General features: G+C 42.9%; 1 protein-coding gene across 2 annotated transcripts in view; it reads left to right on the top strand.

Annotated features, from left to right (window-relative positions):
- Positions 1 to 22,233, top strand: part of LOC134206846 (uncharacterized) — a 109,213-nt gene that overhangs the window by 53,954 nt on the left and 33,026 nt on the right. For both annotated transcript variants that reach the window (XM_062682577.1, XM_062682578.1), the window contains exon 3: positions 2,445 to 2,536. In XM_062682577.1, the coding sequence (XP_062538561.1) occupies positions 2,445 to 2,536 (92 nt within the window). The remainder of the gene's footprint in view (positions 1 to 2,444; positions 2,537 to 22,233) is intronic.

Genomic DNA, 22,233 nt, shown 5'->3' with positions numbered 1-22,233 from the left:
CTTTAAAATTACTCAATTATGAGAGTAATGGGTTGCGCCACGGCTAAAACGACTAATGATTCAATGTGTGCATTTGTGTTTTTGTTGATTAAAAATAAAAATTTAATCCAACCTGCTTGAAAGAAGGGAAAAGGAATAAGTAGCATAGAAGAAGGAAATAGGAAGGAGCAAGAAGGAAGAGCAAAAAAGAAAAAAAGGAAAAAGAAGACAGATAGAAGAAGGAAGAAACAAAAAGGGAGAAGGAAGCAGGGGTAAGGTGAAGAAACTTCTCATTTTTCAATTTTTGCTTCTTTTTGCTAATTCGGCCTAATGGCCTGACAAAATGCCGTAACGCTTCTACAGGTATAAAAAAGCTCTAATGCAGCGATTCTCAACCTTTCTCTTGAGAGGTACCCCTTCGAACTTTTCCATTGATTGATTGAAGGGATGCTCCTTTCAGTTTTTGAATTCCTTTAAAGTAGGTTTCCGCACCTCTTGATTGAAGGCTTCTGAGCCTCTTTGTAGATAGTCTTCCGAGCCTCTTGAAGGCGGTTTACGAGCCACTTAAAATGAGGCTTCCTTTGCATCTTGAAAGGAAGCTTTTTGATAGCATGCTTCCAAGCCTCTTGGAAGAAGAATTCCGAGCCTCTTAAAAGGAGGCTTATGAGCTTCTTGAAAGGATGCACCCTATCCACTTGAAAGGAGGCTTCTGAACCTCTTGAAAAGAGGCTTCCGAGTTTCTCGAAAGGAGTCTTCCGAGCCTCTTGGAAAAAGGCTTCAGAGCCTTTTGAAATAAGGCTTTTGAAAGTAGGCTTCTGAGCCTCTCAAAAGGTGGCTTCTGAGCCTCTTGAAAGGATCTTAAAAGAAGGCTTCCGAGCCTCTTGAGAAGATCTTGAAAGGAGGCTTCCGGGCCTCTTGAAAGGAGGCTTTTGAGCCTCTAGAAAAGGAGGCTTTTGAGACTCTAGAAAAGAAAGCCTTTGAGCTTCTTGCAAGTAGGCTTCCGAGCCTCTTAAAAGAAGACTTCCGAGCCGCTTGAAATGAGGCTTCCGAGCCTCTTGAAAGGAGGCTTCCGAGCCTCTTGAAAGAAGGCTTCCGAGCCTCTTGAAAGGAGGCTTTTAAGCCTCTTGAAAGGAGCCTTCCGAGCCTCTTGAAAGGATTTTTTGAGCCTCTTAAAAGGAGGCTTACGAGCCTCTTGAAAGGAGGCAATCTAACCACTTGAAAGGAGGCTTCTGAAGTGCCCAGGAGGCTTCCGCGCCTCTTGAAAGGAGGGCTTTAAGCTGTTCGGAAGAAGGCTTCCGAGAAGCGTAGAAGGATGCTTCTAATCCTCTTGAAACGAAGCAAACGAGCTTTAGTGAAAAATAAAATCATTTTGTTCATTCGATGTTTTGTTCGTTTGATCTTTTGTTCCGCAGCCCTTCATACATTTTGCTGGTTGTGGAAGGCAGGATTCAGTTGGGATTTATTGATCGCATTGCATATTATGCACAATATAAATTTTGGAAATAAAAAATACACAATTATCAAAACTTTATCAACGTTTGCGATCATCAAAGGATCCCTGCTAAACGCGGCTGTCCCGTTTCTGGCAATCTCAGTTCGAACTAATTACTCAGTTCGATAGGAGAAAAAACGTTTGCAATATTAGAGTGAGAAGGAATATCTCTATTTTTCCCGCGCTTCGGCAGGATGGTCTTGAAACCTTGTTTCTTGGAGCGTAGTGGAGAATTTAGAGACACCCCCTTCCTTGCAGGACGGAATTTTACTTCCGCAAACGGGTCCAACGTAAAACAAAAGTACGGGTCCAAGCAAAGAGAGCACTGAGAAGCACTGTTGAGATTAAAATTACTTCGGGTAGCATTAAAATTCCTTCAGCAAATAGTGAAAAGATCCACACAGCGCGAAAGCACAATACGGACTGATGCGGAGTATTTTGGAGTATGTCGTTGAGAGCGTCACGTCAACGCTAGCAACGCCTGCCGCTAAAGATAAGAACATATCATCTGTTAAATATTATAATATATTATTTTATATTATATACGACTGAGCTTGTCAAATAAATGAACTAGTTAAAAAAATAAGCACAGTTCATAAACACGTCCTTAATAGTCAATTGATTATTTACATTGAAACATGTATGTTTACCTTGAGGTAAACTAAATTAATTTCCCATGTCAATCTACAGGCATTAAACTCTAATGATTGGAGGCCCTACCTGCAAGCACTCATGCGGCTTGCGCTTGCTTTGGAGATTTGAAAATGCTTCTTTCTTGCACATCCGTCCCCACAATTCCTACTCCATATAAAAAAGAAAGAGGAGAAAGAGGAGCCAAAATTTTTACGCCAATTATTACGTTTTTGAATTAATTAATGCTAGCTGCTACTATGAATTATCAAAAATATACTTCACGTGAATTGAATTCAAATGATCCAATTTAATAATAAAATTCCAAATAATTCCATTCCAGGTCGACACATTGAGGGCATTTGGCACACGGCGGTTGTCGTGTTCGGACGTGAACACTTCTTTGGATCCCATGGCATTACAAGCTGTTTACCGGTGAGTGAGAATGCGTAGTCAAGCGATTTTTGTTTTACTCGAGGATATCAAAGTCATTGAAATATCGCCTAACGCCTACCCCAACCATGAAACTTGATTATTGGATGCTCCTACATGCAATTCGTTTTGTGGAGTTTAAGATTTTCTGATACGACCTAGTTGTATGAGAAAGGCTAAACAATAAACACCTTTCATTTTGTTTAGAAGTAGACATATGAGTAACACCCAAAAAATACCAATTAGTCACACAAATCACATTAATATGACTACCGCTGATTCTTGCAAGCAGCCCAGTCATAAATTTGTCTGTGTCATCCCGTAAAATATCGGGAACAACGATCATCAGTAGTTGTCTCGGAAAATTTCACCTACGTGGGTAAATAAAACGCCCACCCAACCTGGTCGTTTTTGCACTGCCTACCGTCGCGTATAAAAGGGATAACATTTCCACAGAATCCCGTTTTGCCCACATTATGGTTGAGGTTGAAATATAGATATTTGTCGGTCTAAAAATAGAAACCCACTTGTACGACAACAGAACAGTAATCCTGAGACAACTATTCTTTGTTGACTTCAAACTTGTTTTCCAATTATGACCAATTTTAATTAGTGGGTTTACCTGTCTGGTGTGGTTTGACAGTTGAAAGCACATTAACTAGGCGTTAGACAATCCTTTGTTTGTACATTCAACGGTCGTACGGTGACCTAGGTTGCACAAAAACAGTTGTTTTTATAAAAAGGATCAATGTGATATGTGTAAAGTCTAATACATTTTGTGCCTGCACGTTTAAATGATCCGGTATCACTGATTATATTGTGGAAAATATAGACAAAGCTTAGGGAATGCATATTGTACCATCCTTTCCTTATCTAAACAAAACTTAGAACTTTAAGCATAACCACTTTCTTTAGGTTTGAACACTTTTTATCCCTTTTATCAACCAGCGTGAGTCAATCTCATCAGATTTATGTGAAACGTTGATGGCGAGGTTCATCGATCCAACTCAAATCACGCAACCTTCGTAAATAAAAACAAACGGCTTGGAGTTCCATCGTATCGCACGCATAAAAATACATCTGTTTCTAATTATTACCCCGATGATTATTTGTTATTAACTCCGGGCACACGGCAACGAGGAATGTGTTCTATTTTTGAAAATTCCCGTTTTCTTCACTCAATGTGTGCATTCTGGCACATTTAATCAAATGTAGCACCACCATATAAACGCCGAAATGCATTATTGTAGGGTGTCCAGACCTACTCTAAAATGCTTTTAAATAGAACTTCTTTAAATAATTGGGTCGCCCTTCAAGGCTCTGTAATGGCATTATTTTTAATAAAATCAACTTGAAATTGGGAAAACAATTCTGGTCACCCTAGATAAAACACATCCCCAAATGAACCGAAATAACGTTCCTCCATTCTAAAATGGGATCACAGTTTGGCTAAGGTGCACCTTTAGGAGACATTAAATGACGGTAAAAATTGCTTCTTTATGATGCACTTCTCGAGACGGGGCAACGACAACGATGATTTCCACGATCGAATATGAATGTCGGTAGGCACCTTCATACATTGGTACGAGAAGGTATATGCCGCGCGTTTTCTCCGCAAATCGAGTGTGAAAATTTCACGTGCCCGCCCGGTCATTGGTTGGCGAATCGGCGGCGTAAAATTCGAACAGGAAAGATTTTCCGCCCAACGTCATGCTGTTTTTAAAGTGATTTTTTTCCGCTCGGGGGGTGCGAAAAAGTGCGCATCTTTTGTCGCCCTCCTATGATTGACGTGTTGACCAACATTGAACTGTGACGCTGGCGGTTCGTGCTATGGCGGTTGGTTGTTTTAACAATTATTAAACTTTGGTCCAACCATGAATCGCGTGTGACCTTGCCTAAAAAATGCGGTTGTTTTGACGACTTTCTTGTTACCGGTAATGATTTTCGATTCATGTTTGAGGGTTCAACACGAAGTCACGGTTTCTAACGATGGCTTATATATAGTCAGCATCATCAAGTACAATTAGAAATTTATCAGACAAAATTGCCTACTTTTCTCGCCTCAGAGGTCAAAACATAATTATTGCATTTGAGCCTAGTGTAGTAAAACTAGATATGACATGCTGTAGTAATAGTTAATGCAATAATTGGCGTAAGAAAAACACAAACTTTCCTAATTTTGTGACGCAATGCACCATCGCAACACGAATCCACAACATACCACGCGCCTCCATGCTAACAAAAGATGACGTGAGAGACGTTTTTCGCTTCAATTGCGGTGCACTGATGCTGATTAGACTGGCCTAGCTTAGTATGGGGAGAAAAAAATGTTGTCGAATTCCACGGGGCACCCCCCAGTATTGTGTCTTTGGTGAGAAAATCAATTTCACAAAATTTCAGCTCAATCGCTTGTTGCATAAGCTGGCGCATTTGATTTGAAGTTTGTATGGGGATTTCGACCAAAATGTATCGGAATATACACCTCCAACACTCATTCGATCTGGAAATTGGTTCTGATTGCTCGATTGAGCTCAGAATTGCAAAAAGTGCAGTTGGCATGTTACAGATCAATTTTACAGAACATTGTACAATAATGATTAAATGAACTTTTTCTTACCTTTCAGCTGGTTTATTAAAGGGGAAGTAAGCCACGTTTGTGACAGGGTGGATTGTTTGTCTCCTCTGCCCGCGTCATTTTTTTTTTTTTTTTCAAAATTTTTCGAATTATTTTTCGAATTGTGGTGAAAATGTGAATTTTGTTTTGAAGAAATTGAACTCTGTGTTGTGAAGATGTTCAGGATTTGAAGGGCATTCTTTGGACGATTGATGGTCTGCAAAACATTCAAATGCGATCAGTGGTAGCGGTAGAACTGAAGCGGACCCAGGCAGAATATGTGGCGACGACAATTCAAAAAGGATTACGCCTGATGGTACTTGGAAATACTTTGTATCGGGTGAGATCAATCTATTTTATGTTTTTATACAATTTTATTAGATTAGAATATTTACCACACTTAATGCTCGTAACCTTCGGGGACTCGCGCCGTTGTAAAAAGTACAACACCTTCGAAAAAAGCACGCTTCTCGTTCACAACAGAAGCGGGACTGCGTGAGCGGTCCAGTACCAAGCGAGTCCCGGAAGGGTAAAACAAGTCAATATGTCTGAGGAGTCTTTGGCCAGGAGGTTATGTTTTTATTGTATTGTACCACACCACTTTGACACTATGTGAGTGTGATGTGAGTTGACACTATGTGATTTGCATCGTAAATAGCATCACGACAGGTGACAATTAAGATCTGTATGGGCGAGATTGGACCCAAGCAACACCACTTGTTTCTCAGTGAGTAACAACTATGGTATAACTTACTAAACGTCTGAGTTATGCACAACGCATCGTATTTGGAACACTTTTGTGACACAAAAAGCGCAAGAGGGGGAGCCTATTTGCAACATCTTGCGGCTACACTGAAAATAAAAACACAACAACCAACCGGGAATCGAACATTGGACCTTGAGATTTGTAACCTTTCACTATAACTATCACACCATCAATTCCATTGGGAGGTTCTGCTAAAAGTGCACTACATAAACAACAAAGTCATTTGTAACTTCATATACCTTATACGGAACATGCAAAGAGACTGTCAAAAATAAAATACTGCTCTGCTGAGCTCAAAGTGTTTTGCAACATATCAAAAATATTATCGTAGCCAGCATTTAACCGAAGAGTTATTAATACTGCAACTTATCTATTTTGTTTCTGATATGGAACTCATCGAATTCCAAATCACCCAAAAAGTCAGATTCGTGGCATATTGCAACGCCGTTTGAACGGATATGAAACATTGAGTGTTTCGGAAACTGGAAAGTGGCTTAAATGTGACTCAATGTATTGCCAGTGTCTTCAAAGCATTTTTTAGGAACAAAAAGCTATTTAAAATATGTATGCGCGTACTGCTTGGGATCTAACGTTTCAATTTCACATAGATGTAAGAAACTGAGGTTCATGCTGCAGAGTTTCTGATAACAATGGCATGGTGATCAAGGGATCCCTCATCTTCATATCTGGTTCACAAGGTCATGTGGATTTGACTGAATATAAAATCGACTTCACCATCGAAATCTTTCGACAATTTCTTCAGCAATTCCTCTGAAATGATTTCGGTATTACCCCCAGGACTCTTTGGCAAGTTTCCCAGGATTTCCTTAGGCAATTCCTCCAGAAAAAATTTCCACAATTCCTCCAGGAGTGCCTTTGGAAATTCCTCAAGGAATTATTTTAGCGATTTCTCCAGAAATTCATTCGGAAATTTGTACAGAAATTTCTACGGCATTTTCTTCAAGAACTCATTCAGCAGTTCCTCCGAGAATTGTTCCGGAAATTCATTCTGCATTTTCCCCAGGAATTCTTACAAGAGTTCCTCCAATATTCACTTTGGCAATTACTCCTGGATTTTCTTTGACAATTCGTTCAGTATATTGACACTTTCTTCAGGAATAAGTTCAGCAATTCCTTTAGAAAATCCTCCAAACAATTCCTTCGGCAATTCTTTAAGGAATCCCTAAGGCAATTATTTCTGGACTTCCTTAGGCGTTTTCACCCAAAATAAATTCGGCAATTTCTTTACGAATTACTTCCACCCGCAATTCCCTCCGAAATTTTTTAAAAAGTTCCTTCGCTAATTCCTCCAGCAAAGTTTTCGGAAATTCTTCTAAGAATATCATCTATAATTCCTCCGGAAATACATTCGGCAATACATTCACAAATCCCTTCGGCAAATCCTTCTAAAATATCTTCGAAAAGCCCTTAACGAATGCATCCGGCAAATCCTCAAAAAAGCCTACGGCATTTTCTCCGGGTTTTTTTTCTTTGAGCAATTTTTTCAAACATTCTCCTTCAGCAATTCCTCCAGGTGCTCCTTTGGCAATTCCTTCATAAATTCATCCATGATTTTTTTCGATACTTCCTTTTGCAATTTCTTTGGCATTTCGTCGATGACCATAAAAAAATTACTTAGGTAATTCTGTCAGCATTAATTTCAGCAGTTCCTCCAGGAATTCATCCATGAATTCTGGCCGCAAATCCGTCAGGCATTCCATCGGTAATTCCTCCAAAAATTCCTTCGGTTACTCCTCCCGAAATTCCTTTGGCAGCTTTTCCATGAAATTGCTCAAAAATCGTCAATACATTCTTTCGGCAATTCTTCCAGCAATCCCTTCGGCTAGTCTTTAAGAAACTCCTTCGGCATGACCATAGAACATAAACCCCCCTCAGAGACAATTTTTTAACTGCTACAACAAGACCTTTTGAAATAATTTCAACAGTTTCTCCAATAGTTACTTCAGAAAATAATTCGGCAAGTCGGTCAGGAATGCTTTCGGCAATTAGTTCAGAGAATCTTTCGGAAATTTTGCTAGGATCTTCATCGAAAACTTGTCAAGTAATTCCTTTGGCAATTCCACCAGAAAAAAAATTCGATTCCTCCAAACTCTCTTCTAAGTATTCCTTCGGCTCTTCATCCTCAAATTTCTTTAGAATGCAACCGTCTAGGACGAGTTGAGTGCTCTCCATTTGATTCCACCGATTATTTCAATGTCTTTGCGTGTTTCGACCACAACTGTGTGGTCGAGTCAAGTACGAGACACTGAAGACGGCCACACAGTTGTGGTCGAGATACGTGTCTGCAAGGATGTCGGAATGGTTGGTGGAATTGAGTGGAGAGTGCTTGACTCGTCTTAGACGGTTGAATACATTCCAATAAAAAGAACTTAACATATTTTTTTTTCCTTCAGAATGTTTTTCAGGAATGTATCTGTTCAGCCCTTTAGGAATTATTCCAGCATTTTCTCCTAGAATTCCTGCTGCATTCCTTCACAAATTATTTTGACATTTTTACCCTTCTTACACCCTAAGAAGGGTATAAAGATCGCTTGAAAAACCGACTTTTTATCCGAGGCTCGGAGACCCAAGTCGTATATACCAATCAACTCAGCTCGACGAACTGAGCACATGTATGTATGTGTGTGTGTGTGTGCGTGTGTGCGTGTGTGCGTATGTGTGTGCGTTACAAAAATCTCACATCAAGATCTCAGCCGTCAGTGGACCGATTTGCACGATTTTAACACTAAACGAAAGCTATGACTTTGTCATTGTACGAGTTCAATTTTTTCTGCAATCGGAAATTTGGTTTCAGAGATATCTGTGAAATACGAATATGAGACATATTTTCAGACTACTAATGAAAAATTGTCACACCAATATCTCAGCCGTCTATGACCCGATTTGAACTCTTTTGGGCTTAAACAGAAGCTGTAATATTGCCATTTAAGGCGGCAAATCAAATCAGCAGTCTTTTTGTATTTTTTAAAAAAAAATGTTAAATTTCCAGAAATATCCTTTTTTTATTTTGAAATCGATAAAAGCATGATAATATCAGTTATTTTATATTCAATTGAATGCATAGAAATTGTAATATGCACTAGGCACACACAACCATTCAAAAGTGTAAGAAGGGTTGCGTTCACTGTAGGTGGATTAAGTCGGGTTTTTAATATGTATTGTCTATCATTAACTCGAGTCTCGCTAATAAAGACAAAAAAAAAGCTCGTCTACGTAATGGATATTCTATTTGCTACTGTTTCGCATGTTGCTTTCATTGAAGTTTTATGAAAAATGTTTGCTTATTCTCGTAAATATTCTGAATAATTTATACAAGTTAAGAAAATGGTTGATTTGCTCAAAACTTCACGTGTCGCCGCTAAACTATGAATCAATAACATTGTGATGTTTTTTCATGTGCGGTACGTAATTTCCTGAGTGGGACCACGTAATATTACAATTACAGAAACACCCAGCATACATTTTTCAGGGACAGATTATGTTAGAATTATCACAAACCAATTTGCATTCCAATACAGTAGTTACATAATTCTTAGCTACCAACGTAGAAAGAGATATAACTATCTTTTTTTTCTGTACGTGAAAAAATCTATGTTTTGTAATGATTATTTTCTCTCGCGTTAGATGAATATGAAACAATCACAGACAGTTAAAAGATAAACTAGTAATTGCTCTACCGGAGCGATTGATTGTCTGCCTTTACGATGAACACAGGGGGGTGAACAATGACACAACACAATACGTCGTAACTGATATTAACTTTGTTCTCGCGTCAACATTAACATGATAGTTACTTGGATTACATCACTTACCAAGGTGAATCCTGATCTAAGTAATGACACTTCCTCTCCCTACTTACAATACTCCTTCCCGTAACAACCGTAGAGATGCAGACGATTCGTCGGTCTCTAAAACAACGGTTGTTACAATAACATTCCTTCCCTTCCCTCGATGATCGTAAGGAAGTGGCCGGCGCCGTTATTGACCCATTAAAAGTTGAGCTTTCGGAACGTGCAGGATGGAGAGCTAATCCCAAGTCCCATCTGTTGGTTCCCTGTGCAATTCCGCTAGTTCTGGTCAATCACGGAGTAGCAACTACGAATTGTACGATCATCTCATGCTCATGCTCATGCTCCTTTCAGCTGGTTTATTAAAGGCTGGATTGCGTAATTTTGAATTTATTGATCGAATCGAATCAGCCGAAAACTATATAAAAGTTCATTTAATCATCGTTCAATGTTCTATGAAATTGTTCTGTAACATGCCAACCGCCCTTTTTGCAATTCTGAGCTCAATCGAGCAATCAGAACCAATTTCCAGATCGAATGAGTGTTGGAGGTGTATATTCCGATACATTTTGCTAGAAATCCCCATACAAACTTCAAATCAAATGCGCCAGCTTATGCAACAAGCGATTGAGCTGAAATTTTGTGAAATTGATTTTCTCACCAAAAGACACAATCCTGGGGGTGCCCCGTGAAATTCGACAACGTTTTGTTTCCTGGGCCAATCTAATGCTGATGATGCATTAGCTTGGTTAACACGGCCGGGCATCTAATCGTAAAAGCAAATTATGCCATAGTAAAACAAAATTCTGGGTTACTGCAATGATTGCTTCTAATAGCTTTTTAAGGATTATGTGTTCCTCATTTCGGTATTCCTATGACTCGATGACCCCTTCAAAATCGAAAAACTTTTGGAATTATGTGAAGATTGCGAGATTCTAATTTCATTTTTTTGGCTCCAGTAAACATTTTGAGTATACGATTACTGATTCGAAATCCCGAGTGAAACTTTCGAACTACGACCAAAATTCCAGGAATCGAATGGATATTACTAGGTTTCCGTTGTGAATAAATTCCATTTTTTTTATTCCTAGATTTTTAGTTTATCAGACATCAAATTTAGTAAGATTTTAAGATATTTAGAAGCCCTGTAGACCGGTGGCGACGAGGATCGCAAACTTTTTTCTTACATTAATATTTTGTTGTCTATTTGATTTACGGATTTCTTCCAAGATTCATATAAAACTCGTCCACTAATTCTTTCAGGAGTAATTCCTCAAAGAACTCCTCAGGAAATACCTTCAGGAACTGCCTCCGAAAAGTTCTCCAGGACTCCATTATAAAATTCCTCCAGAAGTTCCCCGGAGATACCTCCACGAATTCCTCACAAAATTCTTCCACGACCTTCTTTGGAAATTTCTCCAAGGACTGCCTTCAGGAGTTTCTTAAAGAATTCCTTCCTGAGTTTCTCCAGAATTGCTTTTCGAAAATTCCTCCAGCAGTGCTTCCGGGAATTCCTCCACGTATTTCTCTGATAAGTCCCCCAGGAGCTCTTTTGGAAACTCCTCCTGGAGTGCCTCTAAAAAAATCCTCCAGCCATTCATTCAGGAGTTCCTTTGGAAATTCCTTTTGGAATTCCTCTAGGAGTTCCTCACGGAATTCGATCTCCTAAGGGAATTTGTTCAGGAATTTCCCTGGAAACTACTCAAGGAGTTCCTTCGGAAATCCCTCTATGAGTTCTTCCGGAAGTAATTCAAAGATTTCTCAGAAAGTTCTTCCGGGAAGTCTTCCAGGAATTCCTCCAGGAGTGCTACTGGAAAGTCGTCCAGGAGTTTCTTCGGAAATTCCTTCAGAAATTTCTCAAGGAATTCCGCCGGAAATTCCTCCAGAAGCTCCCCGGAAATACCTCCAGGAATACTTCCAGGTATTCCACCGTAAACTTCTACAGAAACCCCTCCCGAATTCTCTCCCCGAGTTCCCCAGTAAACTCCTCTAGAAATTCTCCAGGAAATTCTTGTAAGTAATTCTTTCACTGCCTCCTCCGGCAATTCCTACAAGAATTTCTTAGGGAATTCCTACAGGAGCTTTTCCAGAAATTCGTCTAGGTATTCCTCCGCAAATTGCTCCGAAAATTCTTTCAGCAGCTCCTTCGTAAATTCCACCAGGGATTCCTTCACGATTTCCTCTGGAAAGTCCTCCATGACTTGCTTCAGAAACACCTCCGGTTATTTCTACGAAAACTCGTCCAAGAGTTCCTCTGGCAATGCCTCCAATCATTTCTCAGGAAATTCCTACAGAATCTTCTCCAGAAATTCGTCCAGGAGTTATTCCGGTTATTTTCCCTCGCTCCCCGTCATAAAAATCGTCAAGGAATTACTCCAGGTTTTCATCCGGAAAATCCTCAAGAAACTCCTCGGATAATTCCTTCGGGAGCTTCTCTAGAAATTCCTCAAGGATTTTTTTTGTCGAGAATTCCTAAAGCAGTTCTTCCGGGAATTTCTCCATGATTTTCTCTGAAAAATCACCCAGGAGTTCCTTCAGAAATTCCTCCGTTACACCTCCAATAACGCCTCCAGGGAACGCCTCCAAGAACTTCACCAGAAATTCGACTAGTAATTTTTCCGGCTATTCTCGCAGAAGCTCGTCAAGAAATCCACCAAGGGACTCCACCGACAATTCCTCTAGGAGTTCCTCTGAAAACTCGTCCCAGAATTCCTTCAGAAGTTCCGCCGGAAATTCGTCCAGAAAATCCTTCCAGAGTTCTTACAAAAATCACCTGGATTTTCTTCGAAAATTCCTTTAGGAGTTTGTCTGGGAGTTTCTTCGTTGATTCCTTTAGGATTATCCTACCGCAAAAAAAGGATAGAAGCCTAGGTGTAAAACATAGTCACACTCGGTGGTATATGATCCATTCTCCTTACCGACAGAAGGCATGAACTAACATTTGTTATCTCATAAAATACTAACGGCACAGACTGAGGTGGAGCCCAGGCACACTGAAATTCTCCGGAAGTTCCTCCAGGCATTCCTTCGGAATTGCTCCAGGAATTGCCCCGGAAGTTTCTTCAGGAATTCCTCCAATAATGCTTCCCGAAGTTCCTACGAAAGTTCTATCAAAATTCCCCCAGGAACTCCTCAGAAAGTTTCTAAAACAATTTCTTTGGAAGTATCTCCAGAAATCCCCCTGGAAATTCTTCCAGGAAGTCCCCTAGATGCATCTCCAGGAATTCCTCCTACATATCTTTTTGGAGTTCCTCAAGAAAATTCTCATGAAGTTCCCGCAAGAGTTCCTCCGGAATTTCTTCCACAAATTCTTCCGAAAATTCCTCCATCATTTCCTTTAGAAATTGCTCCAAGAATATCGCCGGAAGTTTCTTCAATAATTTTGAGCTCCTCAGGGAGTTCGTCTGGAAGTCCCTCAGATAATTTCTCCAAAGATTCCTGCAGGAATTTTTTGGGAAGTTCCTCCAATTTTCCTTTGAAAATTTATTTAGAGTCCAGATAAATTTCTCCGTGAATTCCTCCAATATGGATGGTCCCCTGGAATGTCCAGCAGTTTTTCCTCAAGGAATTTCTTCTGAAGTTCTCCCTGAAGTTCCACTGAAAATTCACGGATCCCTGTACACCTCCGGTGGTGCAAAGGGCCGACTTGAAAGATCTCCATCCTGAGCGTTGCCCGGCTATCGCTTTAACCTGTTGCCAGGTTAGATTTCTTTATTGAGGCTTCGCCGCCATGAGCCTCTGGGTCTGCTTCTGCTGCGATGTCCCGCTGGGTTTCAGTCTAATGCTTGTGTACAGATTTCGTTTCCGCCCCTACGTAGAGTGTGTCCGACCCAGCCCCACTTCCGATCCCGAATTTCTGTTGCTATCGGCCTTTGGTGACAACGACGATGGAGCTCGTTGTTTGAGATCCAGTTGTGAGGCCACCAGGCCCGAATTATATACCGCAGACATCTGTTGATGAACACCTGCAGCCGTTGAGTGTTCTCCACTGATACACACCATGTTTCGCTAGCGTATAACAGCACAGATTTCACGTTAGAGTTGAAAATTCGTATTTTGGTGCGTTCACTTAACTGCCTGTTTTTCCAGATATTTCTTAAACTCGCAAAGGCAGCCCTTGCTTTCTTGATCCGTGTGCCTATGTCGATATTGGTAACGCCGTCTGACGCCATTTGGCCACCAAGATTTTGCTTTCAACATTCTCCACTGGTTGCCCGGCTACTGTGAAACTGGAAGGAGTCACCGTGTTTACATCCAACGATTTGGTTTTGTTGACGTTGATGACTAAACCTGCCGAAGAGGAGTGCTTGGCAAGGTCGTTGAGCTTGCTCTGCATATCAGAGCGCCGTTGAGCGAGGAGTGCAACGTCATCAGCCAATTCGAAGTCGTTTAGTTGCTCCATGGTTATAGGCTACCATAACAGCCCGCGGTTTGGTTCACGGTCAATCACACCTGCCAGAATCTCGTCGATTACGATAAGGAACAGTAACGGTGATAGAATACATCCTTGCCTCACACCAGCTACGACCCGGATAGGGTCGAACAAGACCCCATTGTGTAGCAATCTACACGAGAAGGCCTCGTACTGTGCCTCGATGAGGCTGATGATTTTCTCAGGAACCCTCTTGCGTCTTAGGGCGCCCCACATATTCTCGTGATTGAGACGATCGAAAGCTTTTTCGCAGTCAATGAATACCAAGTAAAGGGACTCTTGGAATTCGTTGACCTGCTCCAGAATGATGCGGAGCATGACCGGAGCTGCCGCCGGAGAGTCGCATCGTTCTTCTCCTGAATCCGGGCTAGGATAATTTTGCACAGAACTTTGAGAACGGAACACAGCAACATAATGCCTCGCCAGTTATCGCATACAGCCAGGTCACCCTTTTTGGGCACCTTCACTAAGATACCTTGCATCCAGTCGACCGGGAAAGTTGCGGTGTCCCAGATATTACGAAATAAACGATGCAGTAGTTGAGCGGATGTCATGGAGTCAGCTTTGAGCATCTCGGCTGATATGTGGTCGACCCCTGGGGCTTTATTCGATTTCATGCTTTGGATGGCTGTTTGAATCTCTAGCAGTGATGGGGCTTCGGTATTGAAGCGTATTATACGTCGGATCTAGGCAGATTGTGCCGAGGTGGTGGTGGCCTGGCTGGCACTTGAAAAAGTTGTTCGAAGTGCTCGAACCAGCGTTTCAGCTGGTCAGTTGGGTCGGTCAATAACTGATCATTCGCGTCTTTCACAGGCATCGTTGCATTCATCTTCGCCCGCTTAAGCGTCGTGAGATATCGTAGAGGAGGCGAATGTCCCCGGTTGTGGCGGCTCTCTCTCCTTCGTCGGCCAGAGAGTCTGCCCACGCTCGCTTGTCCCGTCGACATGAGCGTTTTACTTCCTTCTCAAGAGCCGCGTATCGTTGACGGGCTAAGACTTTGGCTCCTCTGGTTTTCGATCGCTCTATCGCGGTTTTGGCTTCTCTCTATCTTCCTCCAGGTCTCATCGGTGATCCATTGTTTTCTCTGGGTGCGTAGTTCGCCCAGATTGTTCTCGCTGGTAGCGATGAAGGCATTTTTGATGGCGGTCCATTGGTCTTCCACGCTGCCACCTTCCGGAATACCTGCAGCACGCGTCTCCAGTTCTTCAAAGAAGGACCGTTTCACCGTGGCATTTTCCAGTCGGCGTGTGTTGAATCGTCGTCCAACTCTTTCATCCTGCAGACGAATCCGCGCAATGCGCAGGCGTATTTCGCCAATGAGGAGGTGATGATCAGACGCGATATCGGCACTACGTTTATTCCGTACATCAAGAAGGCTCCGTTTCCATTTTCGGCTGATGCAGATGTGGTCGATTTGATTTTCTGTAAAGCCGTCACGGGAGACCCACGTGGCCTTGTGAACCGGTCGATGAGGGAAGAGCGATCCCCCGATCACCATGTCGTTATTACCACAAAATTCTGCGAACAGCTTTCCGTTTTCGCTCATTTCTCCGAGACCATGGCGTCCCATAATGCGCTCATGGTTCGAGTTGTCGGATCCGATCTTCGCATTGAAGTCGCCCAAACAGATCTTGATATCACCCTTCGGAATTCTATCTACGACGGCATTGAGTTGACTGTAGAAGTTCTCTTTGGCGCGGCTCAGCTCAGGGTAGAGCTCAATCAAGTTCAAAACTTGGACTGTGTGTTCAGGCTGTGTGCTTAGGCGGAGAACTGAGGCTGTGAGAAAAGGTTTTGGGCCGAGCGCGATGCTTTACGATTATCCGGCACGTTTCGTATACGCCATAGTTGAGTGGCATAGCAAAAAAGACAAATTGGTGTTAGTAGATGAAAACAAGTTACCAGAAAGCAGCATTTGCATTTGCGTGCATCAAAACGGAAAAACAGTCAAAACGTTCGCAAAAGTACCCATTCTGCGTGGCCCTTTAGTATGTGAAAAGCAAGCGTGTTATGTTTTATTGTTGAAAATAATCCAAAACGTGAAACAAACTAACTTTAACCTGAAAATTTAGTGTGTTAGCAAACAGGGTACATAACATTATTGTTTCTTATCACATTACGTAAAATTCTATAAATTTCGGGTTCTGCGACAGGTACCCTGCATACACAAAATATATGATCCATATTTGATTATTTGAACATGTTTTCCGATGATGTACTCTGATAATGGCTGAAGGTAAAACAAAATCACGGATTACAAAATTGTCCTTCAATATTGTAAACTTTAGCGGCATTTTAAAATATAACCACGTTCCTACTCGCTTAAATGAAATACAATGACATCCGCGTAGAAAAACTTTTGTAAAAAAATCGCGTGGAAAAACGGCGTAAAAGTCGAAATCCGCTTAAAAAACGACTCCAGTATACACATTCATAACACTATTTTTCACTTGTGTGAAGATAGGTCAGTGCAAGTAGTTGGACTTTTCAAGGAAATTACATAAAACTTGAAGTTCCCACCTTTTTCAAAGTCGAAGAAGAAGCGTAAAGACAATAGCACAGGACACAGGGAAGTAACCGAAAGAATTTTTTAAAAACTCTTCTCAACAAGTCTTGTAGCCGGCAAGGAGCGATCCGTCCTTAAAGCACGTGGCTTAAGCGCCACTCCATTAAGGAGACCACGGCCCAAGTTATTTTGCACGGATGAGACTCCCAAAGGGCGAGTCCATTAATTTCCCAGATAGGATTTACGGATCGTTCCAACTGGCTACGAGCTAATTCTTGCCAAACGGTATCACCCTAATTATCGCAGCATGCTTTACACAGCCCGGTGGCATCCCTATCTCATACAATAGGTTTGTTTTGCAGCCAACATTGCGCGACCGTATCCCACTGACAGTTCTGTATCCTAATGAGACTCAAATGTAATGTTTGTAAACAAAACACATTCATTTCATTTATTTAGTTAACATCTAAACAGATAACACTGAATCAACAATTTGACGCCACAATGCACGGTTCGAGGCCGCATCTCTCCATCCTCGGATACGCCCCACGCTCGCCAAGTCGTTCTGCACCTGGTCTGCCCATCTCGCTCGCTGCGCTCCACGCCGTCTCGTACCTGCCGGATCGGAAGCGAACACCATCTTTGCAGGGTTGCCGTCCGGCATTCTTGCAACATGTCCTGCCCATCGTACCCTTCCGGCTTTAGCTACCTTCTGGATACTGGGTTCGCTGTAGAGTTGGGCGAGCTCATGGTTTATTCTTCGCCGCCACACACCGTCTTCTTGCACACCGCCAAAGATGGTCCTAAGCACCCGTCTCTCTCGAATACTCCGAGTGCCTGCAAGTCCTCCTCGAGCATTGTCCATGTTTCATGTCCGTAGAGGACTACCGGTCTTATTAACGTCTTGTACATGACACATTTGGTGCGGTGGCGAATCTTTTTCGACCGCAGTTTCTTCTGGAGCCCGTAGTAGGCCCGATTTCCACAGATGATGCGCCTTCGTATTTCACGACTAACGTTGTTGTCAGCCGTTAGCAAGGATCCGAGGTAGACGAATTCCTCGACCACCTCGAAGGTATCCCCGTCTATCGTAACACTGCTTCCCAGGCGGGCCCTGTCGCGCTCGGTTCCACCCACAAGCATGTACTTTGTCTTTGACGCATTCACCACCAGTCCAACTTTTGTTGCTTCACGTTTCAGGCGGGTGTACAGTTCTGCCACCTTTGCAAATGTTCGGCCGACAATGTCCATGTCATCCGCGAAGCAAATAAATTGACTGGATCTGTTGAAAATCGTACCCCGGCTGTTACACCCGGCTCTCCGCATGACACCTTCTAGCGCAATGTTGAACAACAGGCACGAAAGTCCATCACCTTGTCTTAGTCCCCGGCGCGATTCGAACGAACTGGAGTGTTCGCCCGAAATCTTCACACAGTTTTGCACACCATCCACCGTTGCTCTGATCAGTCTGGTAAGCTTCCCAGGGAAGCTGTTCTCGTCCATAATTTTCCATAGCTCTACGCGGTCTATACTGTCGTATGCCGCCTTGAAATCAACGAACAGATGGTGCGTTGGGACCTGGTATTCACGGCATTTTTAAGGATTTGCCGTACAGTAAAGATCTGGTCCGTTGTCGAGCGGCCGTCAACGAAGCCGGCTTGATAACTTCCCACGAACTCGTTCACTAATGGTGACAGACGACGGAAGATGATCTGGGATATCACTTTGTAGGCGGCATTAAGGATGGTGATCGCTCGAAAGTTCTCACACTCCAGTTTGTCGCCTTTCTTGTAGATGGGGCATATAACCCTTCCTTCCACTCCTCCGGTAGCTGTTCGGTTTCCCAGATTCTGACTATCAGTTTGTGCAGGCAAGTGGCCAGCTTTTCCGGGCCCATCTTGATGAGCTCAGCTCCGATACCATCCTTACCAGCTGCTTTATTGGTCTTTAGCTGTTGAATGGCATCCTTAACTTCCCTCAAGGTGGGGGCTGGTTGGCTTCCATCGTCCGCTGAACTGACGTAGTCATCTCCTCCGTTGCCTTGACTTTCACTGTCTGTACTCTCAGCGCCATTCAGATGTTCCTCGTAGTGCTGCTTCCATCTTTCGATCACCACACGTTCGTCCGTCAAGATGCTCCCATCCTTATCCCGGCACATTTCGGCTCGCGGTACGAAGCCTTTGCGGGATGCGTTGAGCTTCTGATAGAACTTGCGTGTATCTTGAGAACGGCACAGCTGTTCCATCTCCTCGCACTCCGCTTCTTCCAGGCGGCGTTTCTTCTCCTGAAAAAGGCGGGTCTGCTGTCTCCGCTTCCGTCTATAACGTTCCACGTTCTGCCGGGTACCTTGCTGCAGCGCGACCGCCCGCGCTGCGTCCTTCTCCTCCAGAATCTGTCTGCACTCTTCGACGAACCAATCGTTCCGTCGACTTCGACCCAATGGCTGCTTTAACTGTACTTAATGGCTGCTTTAACTGTACTCCAGCAGTCCTCAAGAGGGGCCCCATCGAGCTCACCCTCTTCCGGCAACGCTGCCTCGAGATGCTGCGCGTATGCAGTGGCGACATCAGGTTGCTTCAGTCGCTCTAGGTCGTACCGCGGCGGTCGTCGGTACCGAACATTGTTGATGACGGATAGTTTTGGGCGCAGTTTAACCATCACCAGATAGTGGTCAGAGTCGATGTTAGCGCCACGATATGTCCTGACGTCGATAATGTCGGAGAAGTGCCGTCCATCAATCAGAACGTGGTCGATTTGTGATTCTGTCTGCAGTGGTGATCTCCAGGTGTACCGATACGGGAGGCTGTGTTGGAAGTAGGTGCTACGAATGGCCATATTCTTGGAGGCGGCGAAATCAATTAGTCGTAGGCCGTTTTCGTTCGTCAGCCGGTGAGCGCTGAACTTTCCAATGGTCGGTCTAAACTCCTCCTCTTGGCCAACCTGAGCGTTCAAATCTCCTATGATGATTTTGACGTCGTGTCTTGGGCAGCTGTCGTACTCACGTTCCAGCTGCGCGTAGAATGCGTCCTTATCATCATCAGTGCTTCCGGAGTGTGGGCTATGGACGTTGATTATGCTGAAGTTGAAGAACCGGCCTTTGATCCTCAACCTGCATATTCTTTCATTGATCGGCCACCACCCGATCACGCGCCTTCGCCCATCACTATAAATGCTGTTCCCAGCTCGTGTGTGTTGCCGCAGCTCTGGTAGATGGTATGATTACCTCTAAACGTTCGCACCATTGATCCCTTCCAACAAACCTCCTGCAGCGCTACGATGCCGAATCCACGGTCCTTGAGCACATCGGCGAGTATGCGTGTGCTCCCGATGAAGTTGAGAGATTTGCAGTTCCACGAACCGAGTTTCCAATCGCTAGTCCCTTTCGTCGCAGTGGTCTTCGCCGATGGTTCCGGTCCGTACTCTCTTGTTGATTGTTCGTTGCTTATGATTTTTGAAGGCTGGCTTGCAGGGCCTGACACCAAACCCCTAAATTTCCGGAGGACCATTCTTCCTTATTTCCGGTGGACCATGGTGCACAGTTTCACTTAGAGTCCCTCGCTGGCACTCGGACGATGATCAGCTGCCCCTAACATGGAGAACAGACGCTGTTGTGAGCCGATCCTGACATGGAGAACAGACGCTCAATAAGATTTGCACCTCCGGAGAGGAGCAAACCCCCTTCCCTGTCAGCATACGACCATAGTTCCCACTGGGGTTGGTTACCCGATCTTCCTAAGGTTGCTCGTATCCCGGCCAGCACCGCGGGGAGGTAGGGATAGGAGTTGCTGGGTAAGAGGCTAAGGACCGCGAGATGGGGTCTATTTTATTCCTTCAGGTACGCGAAGTACCAATGGTACGCTTTACCCAGCATTTGCCGTGCCAAACAAAACACATACTATCATGAAATTTACACTGAGATGTTGGCTGCAAAAACATGGCGTCGTGCCACCCACCTGGCTTTACAGCCACGAAGCCACTCAGCGAGACGGTGAGAGCCCACCACACCTAATACACTCTAAGCGTGAGTGCCCCTATCATCATCGGCAGACTCTCTCCGCTCGCCTGCTCTTCTACAACGAATTGGAAGCATACAATATATCCAGTCAAACTCGCAAAGAAACACAGAGGACGGGACTCGCAACTATGATGACGCGTTGTGACGAAAAATACAATTAATGAACAAATTTGCTAGGGAAAGACTGTTATTAAGGCTCAAGACTCCATAACTCTGTTTTGAAAATTATTGATGTTATTGCTTGTTAGTAATACGAAAAAGTGACGAAAATTTGAGGTGGGTGGAAATGGGGTGGTAAAAGCTTGTCAGCTGCTACATAATGTTGCCAGATGCAACAAAATGTTTATTTTTGAGCATTTATGAAATATTTATTATATGGAAACTTATTTTAGAATTCATCATACACCACTGGGCTTTCAACATACAGTGTTGCGGAAAGTACAGTAAAACATTTTGATTCTCCGAATATTTACATTTTATCCGGTAAAATTACGTGCACCGATCACACTGAGACAGTTTCCCAAATTAATGTAAGACGAAATTATGTCTATTTTATTCTTCATTCGCAGACTGTTTGTTTGCTGCTACGTGAGTCTCGTGCCATCCATTCACACTTTCTTGTGCGCAGTGCAAATAGAACAGAATCGAGTTGAATAAGGCTGTGGCACAGCCTTGAAAGAGTGCTACACATACCACAGATACTGATTTATTAGTTCAAATCTGTAAAATGTGTAAGGAATAATGAAATGTATATTTGCCACCAAAACCGATTATACGTTGAGAAATTATTCTACGAAAACATTGATTGTGGGGGGAGAAAATAGTAAAAGTATGTGCTGTCGTCTGCTTGGTCGTGGCTGCTGCTGCGGCTGCCGTGGTTTTGTTTTTTTTGACTGCATGGTAGGATGAATGGTACGGTAAAATTAAATGTCAACCATTCTCCACCCTGCAAACAAAGCTTGCATAATCTTTTCTTTTTTTTCTAGTTGATTTGATTAATTCGACAAACCGCAATAATTATTTGATTAACCCTTAAAAGGCCGGCACGACAGTCACCTCCTTCAAAGTGCTCGTTCTCAGTAAAGCGTTGACCAAATTTCATGACCCCGGACTTTTCTCAAAGGGGATTAGTAGGGCTTTCTTTTGACTAAGGTGCCGCCCCTCTAGACCCCTCCCCGCGTTCATGAGTTTTGAAAATGTCTGTGTTTTTTTTTCTATATTTTTTGCTATGATGGACAAATTTCTTCAGTATTCAAGTACAATAAAGTTCTGGCGTCATAAAATAAAGTAGTTACATGAAATATATCAAGTTGAAGTGATTTTGAACGTTTCCAAGTTATCTGATCACTGTAATTACCGATATTCAAAGCCATATTCCTGATCTAAGAGTTATGGTCATATTTCTTAAAATCTGATCACGAAATAAACCAAACTGTGCCAGACAGGAGGGAAAAATATCACAAAAAACTGTAGACATATATGATATCAATTTTATGTGTTGAAGATACTATTTTGGAGCATTCCAGTTCATCCAAAATATCCGTGAGTTCAGGTCTTG

This window comes from Armigeres subalbatus, chromosome 1, assembly GCF_024139115.2.
Source record: "Armigeres subalbatus isolate Guangzhou_Male chromosome 1, GZ_Asu_2, whole genome shotgun sequence".
In the NCBI taxonomy this organism is placed as follows: domain Eukaryota; kingdom Metazoa; phylum Arthropoda; class Insecta; order Diptera; family Culicidae; genus Armigeres; species Armigeres subalbatus.
The sequence above is the reverse complement of the archived record's forward strand: the minus strand, read 5'-3'. Positions and strand labels throughout refer to the sequence as shown.